This window comes from Trachypithecus francoisi, unplaced genomic scaffold (assembly GCF_009764315.1).
Source record: "Trachypithecus francoisi isolate TF-2019V2 unplaced genomic scaffold, Tfra_2.0 Lachesis_group11, whole genome shotgun sequence".
Classification (NCBI taxonomy): Eukaryota; Metazoa; Chordata; class Mammalia; order Primates; family Cercopithecidae; genus Trachypithecus; species Trachypithecus francoisi.
In genome coordinates this window covers 45,424,398-45,444,237 of record NW_022681456.1, presented here as the reverse complement: position 1 = coordinate 45,444,237, position 19,840 = coordinate 45,424,398, and the positions used below count along the sequence as shown (strand labels likewise).

General features: G+C 33.2%; 1 protein-coding gene across 4 annotated transcripts in view; it reads right to left on the bottom strand.

The window, feature by feature from the left end:
• The window catches only part of CEP290 (centrosomal protein 290), a 94,794-nt gene that overhangs the window by 64,164 nt on the left and 10,790 nt on the right, over positions 1–19,840 (bottom strand). For all 4 annotated transcript variants that reach the window (XR_004439698.1, XM_033221118.1, XM_033221119.1 and 1 more), the window contains 14 exons: positions 19,620–19,673; positions 19,001–19,021; positions 18,723–18,875; positions 18,145–18,327; positions 17,384–17,473; positions 14,415–14,537; positions 13,341–13,464; positions 9,140–9,312; positions 8,256–8,418; positions 6,183–6,283; positions 6,023–6,110; positions 4,581–4,693; positions 2,960–3,044; positions 2,259–2,401 (listed from right to left, as the gene is read on the bottom strand). Coding sequence is in view for 3 of the 4 variants with exons in the window: in XM_033221118.1 (XP_033077009.1) it covers positions 2,259–2,401; positions 2,960–3,044; positions 4,581–4,693; positions 6,023–6,110; positions 6,183–6,283; positions 8,256–8,418; positions 9,140–9,312; positions 13,341–13,464; positions 14,415–14,537; positions 17,384–17,473; positions 18,145–18,327; positions 18,723–18,875; positions 19,001–19,021; positions 19,620–19,673 (1,614 nt within the window). In the remaining variant the exon portion in view is untranslated. The remainder of the gene's footprint in view (positions 1–2,258; positions 2,402–2,959; positions 3,045–4,580; positions 4,694–6,022; positions 6,111–6,182; positions 6,284–8,255; positions 8,419–9,139; positions 9,313–13,340; positions 13,465–14,414; positions 14,538–17,383; positions 17,474–18,144; positions 18,328–18,722; positions 18,876–19,000; positions 19,022–19,619; positions 19,674–19,840) is intronic.

Here is a 19,840-nt window from a genome sequence, read left to right as displayed (position 1 = left end):
AATGAGTAAGCAAACATATGTCAAATATTAAAATATTATCAGAGTGGCATCACCGGCCCAAAATCTCCAACATTGGCATACATAAGTATATACATACACTGCACACATCTACATAATATATACATATAAATATATTTGGACTTTAGACGAACTGTATGGAAAAAACTGTTAAAGGCAAAGTAAGTCCTAAAAAATGAAGGTAGAAGCCAAATAAGGTAAAATGAATAGAACCAAATGCAATCTCCTACTCAGGAAGGTGATCTGGGATTTAACTCTAGGTAGTAGATTTATAAAAGCCTTCCCCTGAAGGAAATTAGAGCAGGTCATGCAGAGTAATAACTTATACTAATTCAAAGAGGATATCATGAAGATAAAAGTAGGTAGAGGAAGGTACTCTGACTGACAACAAGGTGGTCTAGTTAGTTGTCTCATTGAGGAATAGTGCCTTGTCTACATGGACTTTGGTAAAATGAGAATGAGTTACATAGCTGTTGGGGGAACTGAAAAATACCCTGTAGTAACAAAAAGTGAACTAAAGTGCATAATCCAGAATTATCTGGTCTAAATTGTCATGAATTCTGAAGATTTCTTAGAGGAGGATTGTTAGGTGATTTGTGAATTTCAGACAGGGCCTATGAATCTGAAAAACCAATGACAATCCAGGATAAAAGTAAATGAAGTCTATGGAAACAGTGGCTCCAGGAAGGCCCAGAGATTGTCAGCATAAATAGAAGTTAGGATTTCTTGAGCCATTCACTCTGTTTTCATTTGGTCCCTAAGTAGAGTTGCCCTTAGAAAATTAAGTTTGATCTGGGACACAGTATCAGTAGTGGGCATCATCACAGACAAAAGATGTTCACATAAAAAAAGCATAATCATTTTAGACATTCAAAATGGCAGAGGCAAAATGAAATCACCAATCAGAATGAGAAAGTCAGAACGAGAAAGATACAATGGGAATCAAACTATTTTCTTGCCTCTGGAAATTTTTAACATACCAGTATCATTCTCATTCTCTGCTAACAATCACAGTGCTGTTATAAAAAGTATCCAACTACTGATTAATCATGATTTTTCTTTTTTAAAAAAGCACTTCAGTAAATAATAATTTTTTTCCTACTGAAATCAAGCACAAATTTGGGAAATAATATAATAATATATGCTAAATATGTTCAGATAACATAAATGACATATAGTTAAATATTAACAATCTAAAATGTGTATATTATTCAAGTTTATATAACAGATACTCTATCCTGTATCTGTAAACGGTAAATCCATTGAGAATTTCTCAAGTCTCTATATGGTAAATATAAATAGAATATTATTGATGGCTAAATCTTTCCTATAACAATGAGTAAGTTTTTAAACATTTAGAATAAAGCCATTTCATAATACTTCTTATGGCATAAGTTCCTAAGAGACCTACACTCCCATAAATAAAAAACGAATGAAAAAAAAAAAAAAACTACCTAAAGTTTCTAGAAAATGAACAAAAGCAAGCAGATTTTAGGGGAAAAAAAAAGGTGGGGGGGGGCCAGGCACGGTGGCTCATGCCTGTAATCCCAGCACTCTGGGAGGCCGAGGCGGGTGGATCACGAGGTCAGGAGATCGAAACCATGCTGGCTGACATGGTGAAACTCCGTCTCTACTAAAAAAAAAAGCAAAAAAAATTAGCTGGGCGTGGTGGCAGGCGCCTGTAGTCACAGCCACTCGGGAGGCTGAGACAGGAGAGTGGTGTGAACCTGGGAGGCAGAGCTTGCAGTGAGCGGAGATAGCACAGCTGTCAAATATGGAAGACAGGACCAGCAAAGATTGACTTTGCCATTTTTAAAGATTTAGTCATAGGGCAGGGTGCAATTGCAGTGACCTATCATCTTTCTCATCTAGAAAACCATAGGATAGAGCCCAAAACCATGGGAAAAGTGAAAGAAAAATCCCAGTAAGAAAAGAGTCAGCAAAAATGAGCTCCAAATACTGTGTAAAAAACTCTTCAAGGTCTCAAGCTGACCCTTTAACCAAAAGAACAGAGATAAAGAGGAACACGTCAGTGAACTTGAAGACAGATTAATAACAAATATCCAGTTGGTAGAAGAAAAGTATTGAAAGCAGCTCAAGAAAAACTACATTTTACATACAGGGAAACAATGATTCAAATGACTGAAAATATCTCATCAGAAACTATGGAAATCTGTACACAGCAGAAAATCTTTCTAAAGTGATAGAGGAAAAAGATTAACATGAAAAATATAACTTACATTAACTAGTCTTTCAAGGCTAGGGATAATTAGAGATGTTTCTCCTCCATTAACATCTGGATCTTTCTGCATTTCCTTAATTGCTTGCAATATTTCTTTCATACCTTCTTCAAGTTGCTTATTTTCTTCAACTAATTCTTTTACTGTAATTATACAGTTTTCTCATTGGATGATCAGAGCTTTTTCACAATTTACACTATTCTATACAGATGACAAATATTTCACATATACCAAAGAAATCATTGGAAAAATGCAAATGTAAATAAACAAACAAGAAAATTCAACTATAAATCCTACGTGAATAGTTGAGGTAAATGACAGACCTATTTACATCATATGCATATACACACATATCTCATCACTGGAAGAAATAAATCACAGGAATACTTTTGCCTTAACTTAAACTATACTTTATATTAAAGAACTTTAAATTTGGTGTTCTAACTTCATTTAGATTAAAGAACACACAAGAAAAACAAGTTATACATTCTCACAAAAAATTCATATTAGTAACATTCTCTGACAATGAAAATAGCAAGGCAAACCAACTGGATGAGTGACAGACTGAAGTATATACAGTACAGAGGTAATTAGGAGTAAAACAGATTAGAAAACAGAGAATGTGTTAATGTCCTTTTAGGCCCATGATTTTAGGTCTAGGAAAAATAAGAACAGAAAAGTAAAAGACAATTATAACTTACATTTATTCTGAAATTTGGCTATCACTGTCCTACTTCTTTCTAAATCTCTTTCTTTTTCAATTAATTCTCTTGAAAGAAATTCATTCTGAAAAAAGCAGAGACAACAAAATTGATTTTTTTCAACAAAATATCACAATAGTCTATAGTTTTCAAGTTAAAAGTTTGATCAATTAAGTATAACAAAACAAAACAAAAAATGAGCTATGAAGACATAGCAGCAATCATAAAAATAAACTAAACTCTAAACAGTAAAACAGATGGTGATCTTCCTCCCACTTTCTCCCTCTCCCAATATCCATGATTAAAGGCAAAAAGATATAATGGTTTTTGTCTTTAGTACAATCATCTCTTTTAATGTTCTGCCTTTACACTACCTGTTCTGCCTGGCTTCTATGACGTTCAAGTTCTATTTCTGCATTTCTACTCTGTGCTTCTTTGATCAATAATTCCTGTGCTATGATTTCATTCTAAAGAAAAATGTAATAAAATAGACAAGTCAATGAGTTCATATCAATGTACTGCATTTTAGATTTTAAAAAGTAAAATGTGTATAACTCATGTTAAAATGCAAACAAAAATATTCTAACTGTAATTGTTACAGAACTTTGTTAGAGATGTCATAAAAGAGCAACCACAAAAATATAATTTGGAGAAAAGCTCACCTGAGATCTAAGAAATACTAGTTCTCTCCGTAGCTGTTCTATAAGATTTTCAAGAGGATGTATCTGAGACAATTTTGATTGTGCAGTAATAAACACAGGGTCTGGAAGATTAACCTCAAGCTTATTTTTCAATATCTCTGTCTGTAAGGGTACTTCACTTTTTATTACATCTTCTTTCAAATTGATATCAGTGTACTTTATTTGGGTATGAACCTGTTCTTCTTCTAATGCTGCTACTTGTGATTTATCCATGTCAGTTCTATTTTCATGAATTTGTTGACAAAATATTGCAGATTTTTGCCTAAGTGATAACTTCTGCATTATGTCTGAAGCTGTTGATAAGCCGTGAAAAGATGAATTGCTTTTTTGTACAAAACTACTCTTCTCTAGTGCTTGATGGCTTCTTGACTCTTTCTTCATACAGTCAGCAGAAAAATGCCATATTTCATTTATTTCTTCACGGCTTTCCCTACTAAAGGTGCTGACTAATGATTCTAGATTTCTTGAAGACTGCAGACGTGGTGCTTTAAAAATCTCTCTTATTGTAATAGTTTCTGGAGTTGAATTATCTTTTACTTGCATGGATGAAGAAAGTCTAGTTAAAGGGACAAAAGGATGCATTCCACTTTCTACACTATGGTGAATTTCAGATAACATTCTTGATAATGATCCTATGGTCATATTCTCTTCTGGCTCATTCTGATCTGACTGTGGGGTATTGAATGATGATCTCCTATGCAGCAGCTCTACTTTATCTGAACTCCTAATCTGTATTCAGAGTAAATAATGTCTCATTAATCAAACTTTGAATCACAGGTTATTTAAATAAGCAAATATTTCTCTCTACTTATTTATCAACAATAATAAGATTAGATGTTCAAGAATGAGATAAAGGGGGAAGAAGTGAAAGCACAATAAAAATATTTTCCCTTACTCTCTTTGCAATACTTTACTATTACCTTTGATTGTGCTTCACTCATATTTTTGAGGCTCAATAAATCCAATTTTCTTTCACTTATTCTATCTCCTTGAGAAACGTTTTCAGTTAGGTTCAGGTCCTCAGTGGTTAATCCTATACATAAGAGAATTAACAAACTAAAAACATTAAAATAACCGTTCTACTATTCCAACATTTTAATTCTTAAAACCTACAATCAAGTTTTAACCCAAAGGTAGAATAATTGTTTCCAAACTCCTTCCAAAATTCTACATTGCCAATACAACCTTCTGATCTAGCTCACTTTCAATGAACTATTAATAATGTGAGAACCTAATTTGAATTTCATCTGCTCTACCATTCTTTGCCTATTCTATATTAAAGCGTTACTTAATAAGCATCAGTTAAAAGACATATAAAGTAAATATAAATGATGAGTAATAAGTAAACTGATTATTGTACTAATAAATTATGAAGTTTCATTTATTGAGAAAGTTTTGGATGTATTATAGAAATCATAATGCTAAAAAGAACCACTCTGCTATTATTCATATACGTGCTTGGGGACTTGGGGCAAGTGAAAAAGATATTCCTTCTGTGTGGTTTTCTTACAAAAAAGCACTGCAATGGCTATTATAAAACTTAACCAACTGTTCTCTTTAGCTCAAGTAAAATAAACCAAAAAAAGATGCTAATTTATATTCAATAAAGCATTACTTTCACTTAGTAAAGAATAATTTAAGGCCAGCCATGGTGGCTTACGCCTGTAATTCCAGTACTTTGGGAAGCTAAAGTGGATGGATCACTTGAGATCAGGAGTTGGAGACCAGTCTGGCCAACATGGTGAAACCCCATCTCTACCAAAAATACAAAAATAAGCCAGGCGTGGTGGCTCACACCTATAGTCTCAACTACTCAGGAGGCTGAAGCACAAGAATCGCTAGAACCTGGGAGGCAGAGGGTGTAATGCGCAAGATCGCACCACTGCACTCCAGCCTGGGCAACAGAACAAGACAGACTCTATCTCAAATCATAATAATCATAATAATAATAATTTACAAGAAAAGCTTTTCAATGCATAATCCTTAAGGAAAGGCAAAATGTTGAGTAACATCTATTAACATAAAAACTACTAAGTTTTATTATTATTAATCACAACATATTGGTGCTGTCTAGAAATTAAAATACTATACCATAAAATTTTCAAATATTCCATAATTCTAAGGTTTGTTTTGTTTGTTTGCTTAATTTTTGTTACTTTGTTTTGTTCATTTTTGCCTATTTCAGATTCAGAACTGAACCCACTGACACTCACTTATCTCCTTCAGGCTGTTTTTGTCATTTATTAAATTTGTAACAGACCCACAATAGAACAGCAAAAATAGCTAACACATAAATAATTTCATATCCAGACAACTCACTTACCAATAACTCTTTTTAAAGGTTTAGAATAACTGAGTATACCTGAAGTTGCACTTCTTTTTCCTCTTTCTTGAGCCATTTGACGAATTTTTTTTTTCAGATCAAGTCGTTCTTCCTCTAGACTTTCAATCTACAAAGCATAAATTATTAGTATTTCTCTATAGTTCAACCAAGAAAATAATCAACTGACTACCACACTTGCCTCTTTCAAAAGAATCTGGTTTTCAGCTCTGTACTGCTGCTGTTTTAAGTGTTTGCTATTTCTAAATTCAGTTAAATCAATCATTGTCTTTGGTTCAAGGCCTAGAATAGAAAGCAATACAATTAAAAACTTAAAAGCATTCAAATAAACTGCAAAAATGTCATATACCATCAGGCAACTGGTTATAATTCACTTAGCCAATATCACTGAAGAATGAGGTAACTTTCTGTAAAAGAATTTTCCAGATATTTAAACTGTAACCCGAGTTAAAATTTTATCACAATTATTAATGGAAATCCTAACAAAAACCTAATGTAAATTATAAACAAAGATTTGGAGCTTTTGTTTTTTTTTTTTTTTGAGACGGAGTCTTGCTCTGCTGCCCAGGCTGGAGTGCAGTGGCCGGCTCTCAGCTCACTGCAAGCTCCGCCTCCCGGGGTTCACGCCATTCTCCTGTCTCAGCCTCCCAAGTAGCTGGGACTACAGGTGCCCGCCTCGTCGCCCGGCTAGTTTTTTGTATTTTTTAGTAGAGACGGGGTTTCACCGTATTAGCCAGGATGGTCTCGATCTCCTGACCTCGTGATCCGCCCGTCTCGGCCTCCCAAAGTGCTGGGATTACAGGCTTGAGCCACCGCGCCCGGCTGATTTGGAGCTTTTTAAACACAGAAAATATGATGTCTATGACAGCTACCTAGACTGGCCAGAAGTCATCTTTAGGAACTTTCAGATTCTTGGCTGTGATCTGATAGTCCAAGTGGATCAGAAGTCTAACTTGGGGTCCTAGCACAACCATGGAAACAAGTTAGATACTTTTCACACATATATATCTGTATAAAATACTTATTTGTCTATTTATCTTTTCTCTAGATAATAGTTTTTACAAATGATCATTTTTAACTAAGAAAGCATTAAATGAAATTTAGCAATAATGAAATCTATATTTAGATATTTATTTTCATTTTAAAGCAGCAACTTAGTCTACACTATCATAACACTTAAATTAGTAATATTAACTATTTATTAATAAGCTATTTATTAAAATAAATACATAAACTCTCAAGCTATATTACTAATTACTCCTTAAAATACTCAATCAAAGTAAAATGCAAACAATCCAAATTATAAAAGTTAAGTACTTAAAAATCTTTAAAAGATTTTAACAGGCCAGGTGCGGTGGCTCATGCCTATAATCCCAGTACTTTGGGAGGCCCAGGTGGGTGGATCACTTAAGGTCAGGAGTTGGAGACCAGCCTAGTCAACATGGTGAAATCCCATCTCTACTAAAAATACAAAAATTATCCAGGTGTGGTGGTGCATGCCTGTAATCCCAGCTACTCAGGAGGCAGAGGCAGGAGAATCACAACACAGAGCGAGAGGTTTAAACATCTCATCTGTAACAAGAGCATTTTGCAAACAAATGTGGGTAATACATACCCTACTTTTGTTGGAAAAAAAATAAAAAAGGTTAACCTCTGATATGTGGTATTAATAAACTTTCTTTTTTTAAAGAAGCAGCTATTACTGAGGAGATGCTAGACTGAGTAAGGCAATGTTCCAGCCCTGCCCACCCACCACTCCAATACCATAAAATCTGATTCCACTTCAATCAGGTTAGCTCCACTTTTATTTGTATTAAACATTTTATGAAAGTATTTGAGGCCGGGCGCGGTGGCTCAAGCCTGTAATCCCAGCACTTTGGGAGGCCGAGACGGGCGGATCACGAGGTCAGGAGATCGAGACCATTCTGGCTAACACGGTGAAACCCCGTCTCTAGTAAAACATACAAGAAACTAGCGGGGCGAGGTGGCGGGCGCCTGTAGTCCCAGCTACTCGGGAGGCTGAGGCAGGAGAATGGCGTAAACCCGGGAGGCGGAGCTTGCAGTGAGCTGAGATCCGGCCACTGCACTCCAGCCTGGGCGACAGAGTGAGACTCCGTCTCAAAAAAAAAAAAAAAAAAAAAGTATTTAGAAGCATTAAACTACTTAATAAATAATAATAAACAATTTAAATTTAAAAAAAAAAAAGACTTGTAAATCAGGCTGAGCAAACTATGTAACTTAAAAGATGGCTTACCCACACGTTCTCTAAGTGCCTCATTTTCATCAAGGAAATCATTGATCTTCAATTCAAGTTTATTGATTTCCTTTGTCAATATTTCGATCTCTCGATCTCTGATTTTAATTTGGTTTTTACAATTCTTTATTTCAACGACAGCATCTTCTAAACCATATACTCCCTGAAAAATATCCAATCTAATTTAAAATATAACATGGTTTACTTGAATAAAATTTTCAAGTTCATGATTTTTTTTTACTAAGTCTAAAGGAAAACGTACATATGTCTATAATCTATATCATTATACTGGTTTTTATTGTGCTTCTATAAACCAAATCCCGTAATAATAATGATGTAATATGCAACAGTTAAAACTTTCCAGTATAATATCCTAAAGGCAAAGTGACTCCGAATATGTATTACATATAAAACACTTACCAAAATACTAAAAGAATTAGTAAAAGCAAATCAGCAATACCAGTAGAATAAGTAAGTCATTAGTTGCTTGAATCAGTTGTAACCAATGAAAAAGTATAAAAAGTGGACAGCAGGTTGTATTGACACAGTATGTTCCTGTCATAAATTCTGTCAAATTGGCCAGTGGTGTCATATCTACATGGTGGCCCAATGAACACAGATAATTTTTAAAAATGTAATCCTGCTGCTTCATCAAAACTGATTATTTAGACAAATCACTATGATCAAAGGTTTGAAAACAATTCTCCTGACAAAAAGTAAATGCGCAAAGATTTCAATAGTTCAGTATAAATTAATGAGGATAACCTTTATCAAAAGACACTTATGGAATGTTTTTTAAATGGTATGCAGCAAATAGCACAGAATAGTCTGTGAATGGCAAGAATAATTCCAAGCTCCTTGAATGACAAGATAAAAATACATACCGATTCATAATCTTTTAACCTCTTCAGAGTCTCAACTAATTCTTTATCCTTTTCCCTAGCATCAGCCTCAGCCAGTTCAGCTGTTCTCTCAGCCTCTTTAGTTTTCTCTTTTAAAATGTCTAACGTTGACTGAATTTTCATATAATGAGTCTGTTGAGAAAGGGTTGAAGCACCTACAGAGTAAAAACAAAAATCATGAATTGAATCGATGACTTACTCCTTCAAATCAGTGATTCCAATATGGTGGCAAGAAAAGTGGTGTGCCATTAAAAAAAAACTCCTTTAAATTTGTCATTTTATATTTGTAAGATGAAAGTTTTGTTTTGGTTTTACTAAAACAATTAACTAAAAAACTAAAGTTCAGCAAAATCTTCTTAGCTGAAGGGGTATGGATTTTAAAAGGTTGCAAAATACTGCTTTACAAAGAATGATCGTTGTGACACAGACTGCTAGCTGCTCCTAATATTTAACCTCCCGTTTGTCCACTGTACTAAAACCATGAATTTTTAGCTCGACACATGGCCATTTGAAATAAAGAACTAAATTTCCACTGACACACAAGCAGCTATGTGTGGTCATGTCAGTAATGGAATATAAATGCAAAGGTCATAACGTGAATTTCAAAAAAAAAAATGTTTTTAAAAGAAAGGAGTAATCTTTCTCTATCTTTCCTCCTTCCTACTAGCTGAAATCCACATGCATATGAGGGTGGCAACTTCACATGAATTAGAACCCACATGTTGAGATAGGTATAGCAACAAGATATACGGTCCCTGATAGGGAATATTTGTGCATCTGTCACACAAATCCTACCCTGGTTGCTTCAACTTTGTCTATGTTATAGAGAAATAAATTTCTGTCTTATTTAAATTATTGTACTATGCTTGATTTTTCCATCACTTGCAACTAAATTCAATCCAAACTAAGCTAAAAACTTCCTAAATGCCTACTTGTAATATCTTACTCAATTGTTAAAAAACCAAAACCTAATATTGCTATCATTCCAAAATTTATTGACAGATTATTCTCACACTCAATCATAATAAGCATTTACTAATATATAGGTTATATATTTAATATTGGACTTAGGCATAAGACTAGTATGTGAGATCACAAAAGTTTTTACGAAATGAGCCCAGCTGTCTGGAGCTAACAGCTAAGCTGTGGAACGCGACACAGGCTGAGTTGTCCCCCAGTATTTCTCCCCCTCCCTTTCTTCCACATATCTACTTTCCTATCATTCTTCCACATGGCCCTACACAATAAACACTGTATTTGCCTGCCTATCCTTCAGCACATGCTTTTAACTCTTGTCCCCTCTTCCTCTCTCTTGCTGTTTGGGATACAGACATGAGATAAAGCTGCACTGCATCCATTTTGGATGGGCAGATGAAGGCAACACCCTGGAATGCTTAATTCTAGGCCATTACGTAGATGCGAAATAAATGTCTGTCTTGCATTTGCCATTATTCTTCAGCTCTCTGTTTCTGATAACTAAACCTAATCCTAATTTATGAAGGAAGAATACCATTAGCCATTGTGTTTTACAAGTTAAGTTCAAGATACAGAGTACAGTCTAGTACACACACCATCTGTGAGCTTTAGGGATTATGTAACTATGGACTGACTAAAGTGTTATTAGGTAAGTTCTTTTCCTTATTTGACAGCAGAGATCAATTGCCACTTTTTCTCCTAGTAACCAGAATATGCACAATCCATACTATTAGTCATCCTTTTAAAGCAGTTTAAACTACTGTCAAAGTTTTCTGATACAAATATAACAAACGCATATATAGAAATACATAAATATATATATATATAATATATATATTACAAATATATTATATATATATGTCTAGTGGGCTCTTGAAGCTATTCAACAGTCATACCACATTCTCCATATCTTCAATCTTTCAGATGACCATTTTATACTTTCACTTCTCTTCTTTCTCCTGAAACTTACGAAACATCTTCTCCTATCCTCACCTTCAGCTAAGAACCTTGCTCCCTTGTTCACTGAGAAAAAAGCAGCAACCAGTTTAGAACTTCAACAAATTCCCATTACCAGGATGCCTACCAAGTCACCTATATCTATACACTCTACCTTCTTTTCTATAATTATGGATGAACTCTGTGTTCCTAGTTAAGGCCAACCTCTTCACTGGCACACTAGGATCTCATCCCATTGCATTCTTAAAAATATTATTGTTCCAGAAGTTCTCTCTCTACACTTCATTGATTCATCAATGTTTCTTCAATGGAGCTTTTCTATTAACCTAAAATCATGAGTTATTTCTTCCATCTTAAAGAGAAAAATGTTTTCTTAATCCCTCTTTCCCCTCAAGCTACCACCTTGTTTTCCCCTTCTCTTTATAGAAACAGTCCTGGGAAAGAGTTTCTATATTTCCTTATTACATTTCCTCTCTACCCATTTTCTCTTGAACCAAAAATGACCATTGCTAAGTCCAATAGTCAACTTCTAGTGATCATCTTGACCTATCAGCATCAATGAACACAGCTCTGAAAGCAGTTGTTTCTTCTTCCTTGGTTACATTCCTCGTGTGGTTTTCAGGGCTCTCCTAACTCCTGCTTTTCCTCCGAGCTCTCTGGGCTTTCCTTTTCAGTCTCCTTTGGCTGCTCCTTTTTATCTCCCCAGCTGCTAAAGTAGAAGTTCTTTAGATTTTTCTTCTTAACCTACATTTACTCCCTTGGTGATCTTAGCTAGCCTCATTACTTCAATTACCTATATGGAGACAGTTACCAAACATATCTTTAGCCTAGACTGCTGTCCTAAACCTTGGACTTTTATATATAAGCACCTACTTAACACCTTCACTTGAGTGTCTAATAAGCATCTCAAATCTAACATGTCTGAAATTAAGCACCTGATTATCTCTCAACCTGCTCTTCCCATACCACCACCATGACCAAAACTTTTGGTTCAGACCAAGAGTTCTCTCTCTCTCACATCCTACATCTGATCTGTTAGCAAATTCCATTTTAATCACTTTCAAAATACATCCAGAACTGCTACATCCAATAACTCCACTGCTACCACCATGCCCCAAACCACCATCACTTTTCTCCAGATTATTGCAATCGTCTTCTAACAGGTCTCCCTGCTTTTTATTTACCACTCCTACAGTCTACTGCACAGTCTAAGTCAAATTATATCATTCTTATCTTCAGAAACTTTCCACGTTGTCACTTCTCACTTAAAAGCCAAGCCTGCACAATGAACTATAAGGCCCCATATGATATGGCCTCAGTTTACCTCTCTGATCTTATCACTGCCCCAATTGCTGACTCTACTTTAGCCAAAAAGACTTCTTTGTTGTTCTCAAACATGCTTTGTACACTCCTACTTAGTGCTTTTGAACTTATTCCCACTGCTTAGAGCCACCTGCATGTTTTACTCCTTCACTTTCTTTAAGTATTGGTTCAATTATCTCCTCAGCAAGGCTTTTGCTTCATTTTCAAAATTACAACCATACCTGCAAACACCACATCACTACACTTACACACACATATGTGCACTGAATCACTATTTCTTCTTCATGTCATATATATATATGTATATATGTGTATATATATGTGTGTGTGTATATATATTCAGCAATTATAAAAAACATGTCTATGAATTTCCCATGAACAGTTTGCAGTAGTGTGCCCTGGCATAACTATAGTATGTAGCGCTATGGAAATATAACAACACAGATATTGTGAGAACTTATATTCATAGAATTTGATGTGTTAAACTAGGTAATATGGCTCAGGGTAAGGAGAACATGATGAAACATTAATTTGAGTAAGATTGATGTGAAATTACCTCTGAAAACTATCAGCAATGCTGCTACACTGGTCAATATTTTATTATACTCCATTCTTTGTTAATTACAAAAAATTAAATAAAAATAATTGTATCACAATTTTTCATTTCCCTCATACCAGTGACCTGGTAATAAAAGTTAATGTAATTTTCACCAGAGGAGAAAAATAATAGAAAATATATCCATCATTTACAAAGGTAAGCACTAGTAATATAAGTATAATAAAAAATAATCATGTATAATTTTTTGAAAATATGATAAAATTCAAATGGAGAAAACTCAATATTGACTTGACATTTTATTTTAATAAATATAAAGTACTTTAAAAACATAATGGTATATAAAATAGCTTTATATATTTATAAAAATACCTTTGTTTCTTTGAAGCTCATTTTTCAAATCTTCAATAATAAAAGTATTCTTTTCCATTTCTTTTGTATATTGTTCTACTTGTTCTGTGAGCATCTTAATTTGACTGTCTCGTTCCTGTATACCCTATAAAATATTTTAAAACAATATATATCCCTTCATGAATATTAACCTAAAAAGGTAAGGAAAAAAGTAGGTCTGATTTTTTTCAACAAGACTGTAGAACATATTTTCTTGTGGGTTAAAGTATGCCTTTTACCATTTTGTACACTTTAACTGTAATACACAATGATACACATGATAGGTACACTGCTGTTACTCCAATACTGAAAGATAGATATAAAGGCTAACACTCGGAAAATAGTATTTCCAGAACTCTCTAATGTTTGTGGCTTCTACAATTCCTTACGTTACTTTCCTCATCCTCCATTCAATTCCATCTTTCTACCATTCTGTATGTTTCTGTTTTGCTCTGTGCTTTCTCTTTTATTCAACTTAGCTTTTTCCCCTTTAGCACTTTATTCAAAAATATTGTCCCCTGTAATTGCTCTTACTCAGCATATACTTTTCAAATCATCTTCTTACTTTTGGACTATAACTACAGCACAAATAATAAAAGTGTGACTTCCTTTTATATGAGTTATTTTCACTAAAAATAAAATAGGCAGCATAATCAAATTATAACCATGCTTTTAGCTTATTTCACATTGTGTAGGATATGTTAGGACTAAGATACAGTAAAATAAACCTTAACAGAGTATTAATTATTTTAAAATTTCTAAAAGTTTTAAATCATTTCTTGTTAATTTCTAACCAAAACAATATGTGTACTATCCACATAAACACAGAAAAATAAAGAAAATAATTCTAGTTCTAACTCTAATCTGGACTCTATAAACTTAATTCTAATTTTTTATTGGTATCAGATGGTATAAGAAATTTCTAAAGACATTATTATACAGTTGCTAGTACAAGCCACTAGACTAGGCACTGATGATATAATAAATAAAATACATCGTTCAAAGTTCCAACTGTAATAAAACTGGTTGATAAACCAAATTTTGATAAGATTTTACCTGCTGTAGAGCCATAACATTACTTTTATCAGCATCAAGCTGAGCATTCTTAAGTTTCTCCCTTAGGTTATGTAACATTTGCTGATACTCAATAATTTCATCATCTTTAGAAGACAAAATAAGCTAGAAATAAAATAGAATCTGTTATGCAAAAGGAAAGTTAATAAAACATTCTTCATTATCATAAATAATATAAACCATTAGTAGATTTATGATACAGAAAATAAAAGTTATTTGAAGTGAGAAAGTATGAGCAACTACTGGCATAATCTTTTTTCCTTTTATATATCTGACCTGAAATTCAAATAGAAAATGATTTTAATATATACACTGAATTTTCTTAATAATTCAATCTTTAAAAATATTTCAACCTTTCAAAACTCATTTATAAACAAGAAGTACTTCCATGTAACTGTGAAAAGTTTTATACAAATGATCTTTATGAAGTAGGCATTAAAATGCAACTAAGATGCATAAAATATCTTGAATGAATGAAAGAAAAGGTAACTTGTGTTCTTTAGGAGGACCAAATATCATAAAAAGGTTTATCCTAAATCAATCTATAAAATAATTTATAAATGTAACACATACCCAATAAAAATCTACAAGATTTTTTTTAAGAACTGGACAAGCCAGTTCTATAATTTATATTAAATATATTCATAAAGAATTCTAAAATCAAAAAAAGATGTTTTTAGATATTAAAATATAAACAAGTTAAAACAAGTATACACGGCTAGAAAATAGATCAATCAATTTAATAAAAGAGACTCCAAAATTAAATTCAAATTCAAAAGGAGTATATAATAAAAATGAAATTGCATTTCAACAGAAGAAAGATGAAATAATAAATGATGTTTGGACAACAGAGTAGCTCTGCTGTATCCATATTATACTCCTTACATCAAAATGAATTATATGTTTCAAAGATTTAAATGTAAAAAAACGCCAGGCAGAGTTACGTCTGTAATTCCAGCACTTTGGGAGGCCGAGGCAGGGGGGTCACTTGAGGCCAGGGATTCGAGACCAGCCTGGCCAACACAGTGTGACCCCATGTCTACTAAAAATACAAAAATTAGCCACGCATGGTGGCACATGCCTATAATCCTGGCTACTCCGGAGGCTGAGGCACAAGAACCACCTGAACCCAGGAGGTGACATTTGCAGTGAGCTGAGACTGTACCACTGCACTCCAGCCTAAGCAATTGAGTGAGACTCTGTCTCAAAAAAACAAGATATTAGGAGAAAAGATGAGAAAACAAGTTTATACTCAGAAGCCTTTCTCATTATGACACATGTCAAAAGTCATTAAAAAATAACAAATTAACTAAGGATAAAAATAAATATTTCACAGCAAAAAATGCCATAAAGCAAAAAAAAAAAAAAAGTGACAAATTGGAATAATGTATTTGCAACATACATGACAATTACACTTGCAGCAATTTATTCCACAGATATACTCATACATTTGCAAAATAACATATATAAGAATATTAATTAAAACAGTTTCTAACCCCAAAATTGGAAACTTCATAAACTTCACAAATTACCAAATAAACACCTGTTTATAAAGAAAAATTACATAACCTTTAAAAAGAACAGCAATACTACATGTACTGATATGAAATAATTATGAAAAGATATTAAGTCAAAACACAGTACAGAATACATATAACATGTTACCATTTACCTTGCCAACATTAAATCTGGTAAAGACAACTGTTTTTTCCAGGGGTTGGTAGACTATGCCCCACAGGTCAAATCTGGCCTCCCACCTGCTTTTATAAATAAAATTTTACCTGAAAACCACCTTGCTCACTCATTTACGTATTGTCTATGGTTGCTTTCATGCTATAAACAGAGTTTAGTTACAGCAGAGACCAGGTGGTCTAAAATATTCACTCTCTGGCCCTTTATATAAAGTTTATGGAGGCTTGACGGATTCTATAGGCCTTATTTCCATTGCTACTGCTTTTGTTTAAAATATAGGTTATCTGAGCTTTCTAGATGCTAACCAACTCCAAACTGCCAACAAGATTTATGTGAACCCTACTAGAAAGCAAATGACTCTAGAAGTGATAGCTTTTAAAAATAGAATTATTCGGCCGGGCGCGGTGGCTCAAGCCTGTAATCCCAGCACTTTGGGAGGCCGAGACGGGCGGATCACGAGGTCAGGAGATCGAGACCATCCTGGCTAACACGGTGAAACCCCATCTCTACTAAAAAATACAAAAAACTAGCCGGGCGAGGTGGCGGGCGCCTGTAGTCCCAGCTACTCGGGAGGCTGAGGCAGGAGAATGGCGTAAACCCGGGAGGCGGAGCTTGCAGTGAGCTGAGATCCGGCCACTGCACTCCAGCCTGGGTGACAGAGCGAGACTCCGTCTCAAAAAAAAAAAAAATAGAAGTATTCATTAAGAATAATCTCTGATGTTTTTCAAATATACAAATATCACAATCCCAGCTTCTAATATGGTAAGGCCTGACAATTTGGTTAAGGTTGGAGAGTGGTGGTGAGGAAGAAAAGTGTATTTAGAAAAGGCTTCCCAAGTTATTCTAATCCCTTTGCTTATTCCTATTCCCACTGATTAACCTGACATTCAGTTAGAAAAATTAAATTAAACCTGCAACTATTTAACTAATGTATACAAGGTAACTACGAGTTAAGTGAAAAGATTAAAATTACATTTAGAATTATATATTTTAGTTGCCAAATATATTTTGGAGTCAGACTTCTATCAAAAAGTTTAAAGTTCAACTCATTGAAGTGAAATAAGTCATTCAATAGCAAATGAGCTAAAAATCAAAAAGGACAGTTTTAGAGCTTTTCTAACCAATAAATAAAATAAACTTATGTTTAAAAACCCTAATAAAAATGTTATAAACCAGTATAAGGCATTAAACAAAAATAAGACTAAAATTCATACCTAAAATACAAAAAGAAAAAGTTATTATGTCAATTAAAAAAATACCTTCCATTCTTCTACTTTTGCATTGACAGCTACCATAATTGGATCATCTTCTTCATTTTTTGCTTTCAGAAGATCTGTAAGCTCCTGTACCTAAAAGACAACAGTTATTTCAAGAGTTGTTTCAAATTGATGTAATACATATTTACACCTGTGCATATTTACATATACATTATATATATAAATATATCTACATACACATACATACTCATGCTTATACACACATATACACATACATACAGATATATTATATTACATATGTATATTTATCATTGAAGTCATCCTGGAATTATAGGTGACATTTAATAGTTTCTGCATCTTATAATCGCATAATTATCTTTCATTACTAGAAAACTTTATTTTTAAACATTATTCTACCTTTTAAACAACTTTAATCCATATAGTGAACAATGTATTGGTTTCTAATATACATATAAAGTATTTATTTTAAGATAAAATTAAATGTTATGATCCACAGGATTTTCAAGAGTCTTTTATAGAAAACCCCATAATTATGAGCTGTACATGACTGCTATCTACACATTCATTCAAGTATCATTTATATATCCTAAATTGCAAGAATTAGTGTTTGTGAGGGGACTGGAGACACATATGGACAAATATATCAACATGACAACATATTACAGTATTAAAAAGACAGACAAAAATTCACATCCTAGAAAAAGTACTTTCTAGTGTCAAATAAATACTAATGAGATAACATGAAGTCTGAATAAATAAGTTATTCTAAAAGTAATTCTTACTTGAAGTCGATAATGATCATTTTCTTTCTTTAACTGATCTATTACATTATCTGTCTGATGTACAATAGCTTTCATTCTATTATATTCATCAGTCATCTTCTCCATTTCCTGTACAGACTCTTCTAAATTTTTTCTCATTTCCTGATTCTGAACTTCAATTTTCTCATTAGCTTCTGTTAAAGTCTAAAAAAGTTAAAGACACTATAATTAAAAGTAATTTTAAAAAAACTGAAAATTAAACCAAATTAAAATTAAATGCAGCCATAAGTGTCTGCTAGAAAAAAAGAGAATTCTTTATAGAACTTTACTAATTGGCATTGATCAATTAAATCAAATTGAATATCAAGAAAATTGTACATAAGGACCTCAATTGTTCTTAATGACCAAGATAGGCAAATATAAAAAGAATGGCTAAAAAGTTGCAACTTCAAAGACATAATTTATTTCATGTTTTACAAGTTCATAGTGACAGATTTATACCAAAGAATTTACATGTAGGGCTAAATATTATATTTACATTATAATGAAATTAAAGTTTTTAGGAACCATTGCTCTGAACTGATTTCTAGCCATTTTACCTGAATTTCATCAAGATATTGGACAAGCTCATAGTTTTTTTTAGACAACTGTGATCGGTAGTCACTGTCTTCCCCTCTTCTTGATAAAAGTGTTTCTTTTTGTGAATCTATTTGTTTCTGGTAGTCAATAATATCCTGACAAAGTTGTTCATTCTGAAGGTAACCAAACACAACATTCCATTACGAAACTATTCAGAATAACAAAATTATATCCTCTAAATAGTGCTCTCAGAACATATCTTTAAATTTCCAAGATTTCACCACCCTTAAAGCCTCACCTTTTTCTTTAGACGTTTGTTCTACAGAAAAGGACAGGAAAACAGTAATTAGAAATGAGAAAGGCAATACATAATTAAAAATAATAATCAGAAACTAAAGAAAACAAAAAAAATTTAGGAAAATGATGTATATTATTTTGAATGACCAAAGAAAGAATACTAATTATCTACCAAAACAAAGAATATTTTAATTATGTTAGAAACTTAACTTCTATCAGAATAAACAATGTACAAACATTATTTGGCTCAGTAGAACCAAATGATAATCAGAATTTATAAGATTTCACAAGTAACAAATATTTTTAAAGGATCTGGGGTAAGAGAAATAAGAATAGAAATTCAGTTATCTATTCAATTAGAAAATGAGCAAAGAATGGCTTATAAAACAAAACAAAACAAAAAAAGATTTACCCGCATAGACCTGAGATGAAGGTAATACGTAATGGCCTCACATTTTGCTTTGTTTTCTATTTTCCCAAGACAAAGTCATACCATAAAATCAGTTTGAGAACATCAGTTACTTAGAAGACTCCAGTCCTGGTTACAATATAAATTTATGTAAACTTTTTAAACAAGTACTTTTGTTGAACCACCACAACTATTAAAATTTTTTACCAACCTCTCTTCTTAATTTGCTGTTTTCATTTTCTGCCTCCTCATTTCGAAGAGCCAACTAAAATAGTAAAAAAAAAATAAGATAAAATTCAGAAATTTCTTTTTTTTTTTTGAGACAAACTCTCTCTTTGTCGCCTAGGCTAGAGTGCAGTAGTGCGATCTCGGCTCACTGCAACCTCTGCCTCAGGTTCAAGCAATTCTCCCACCTCAGTCTCCCAAGTAGCT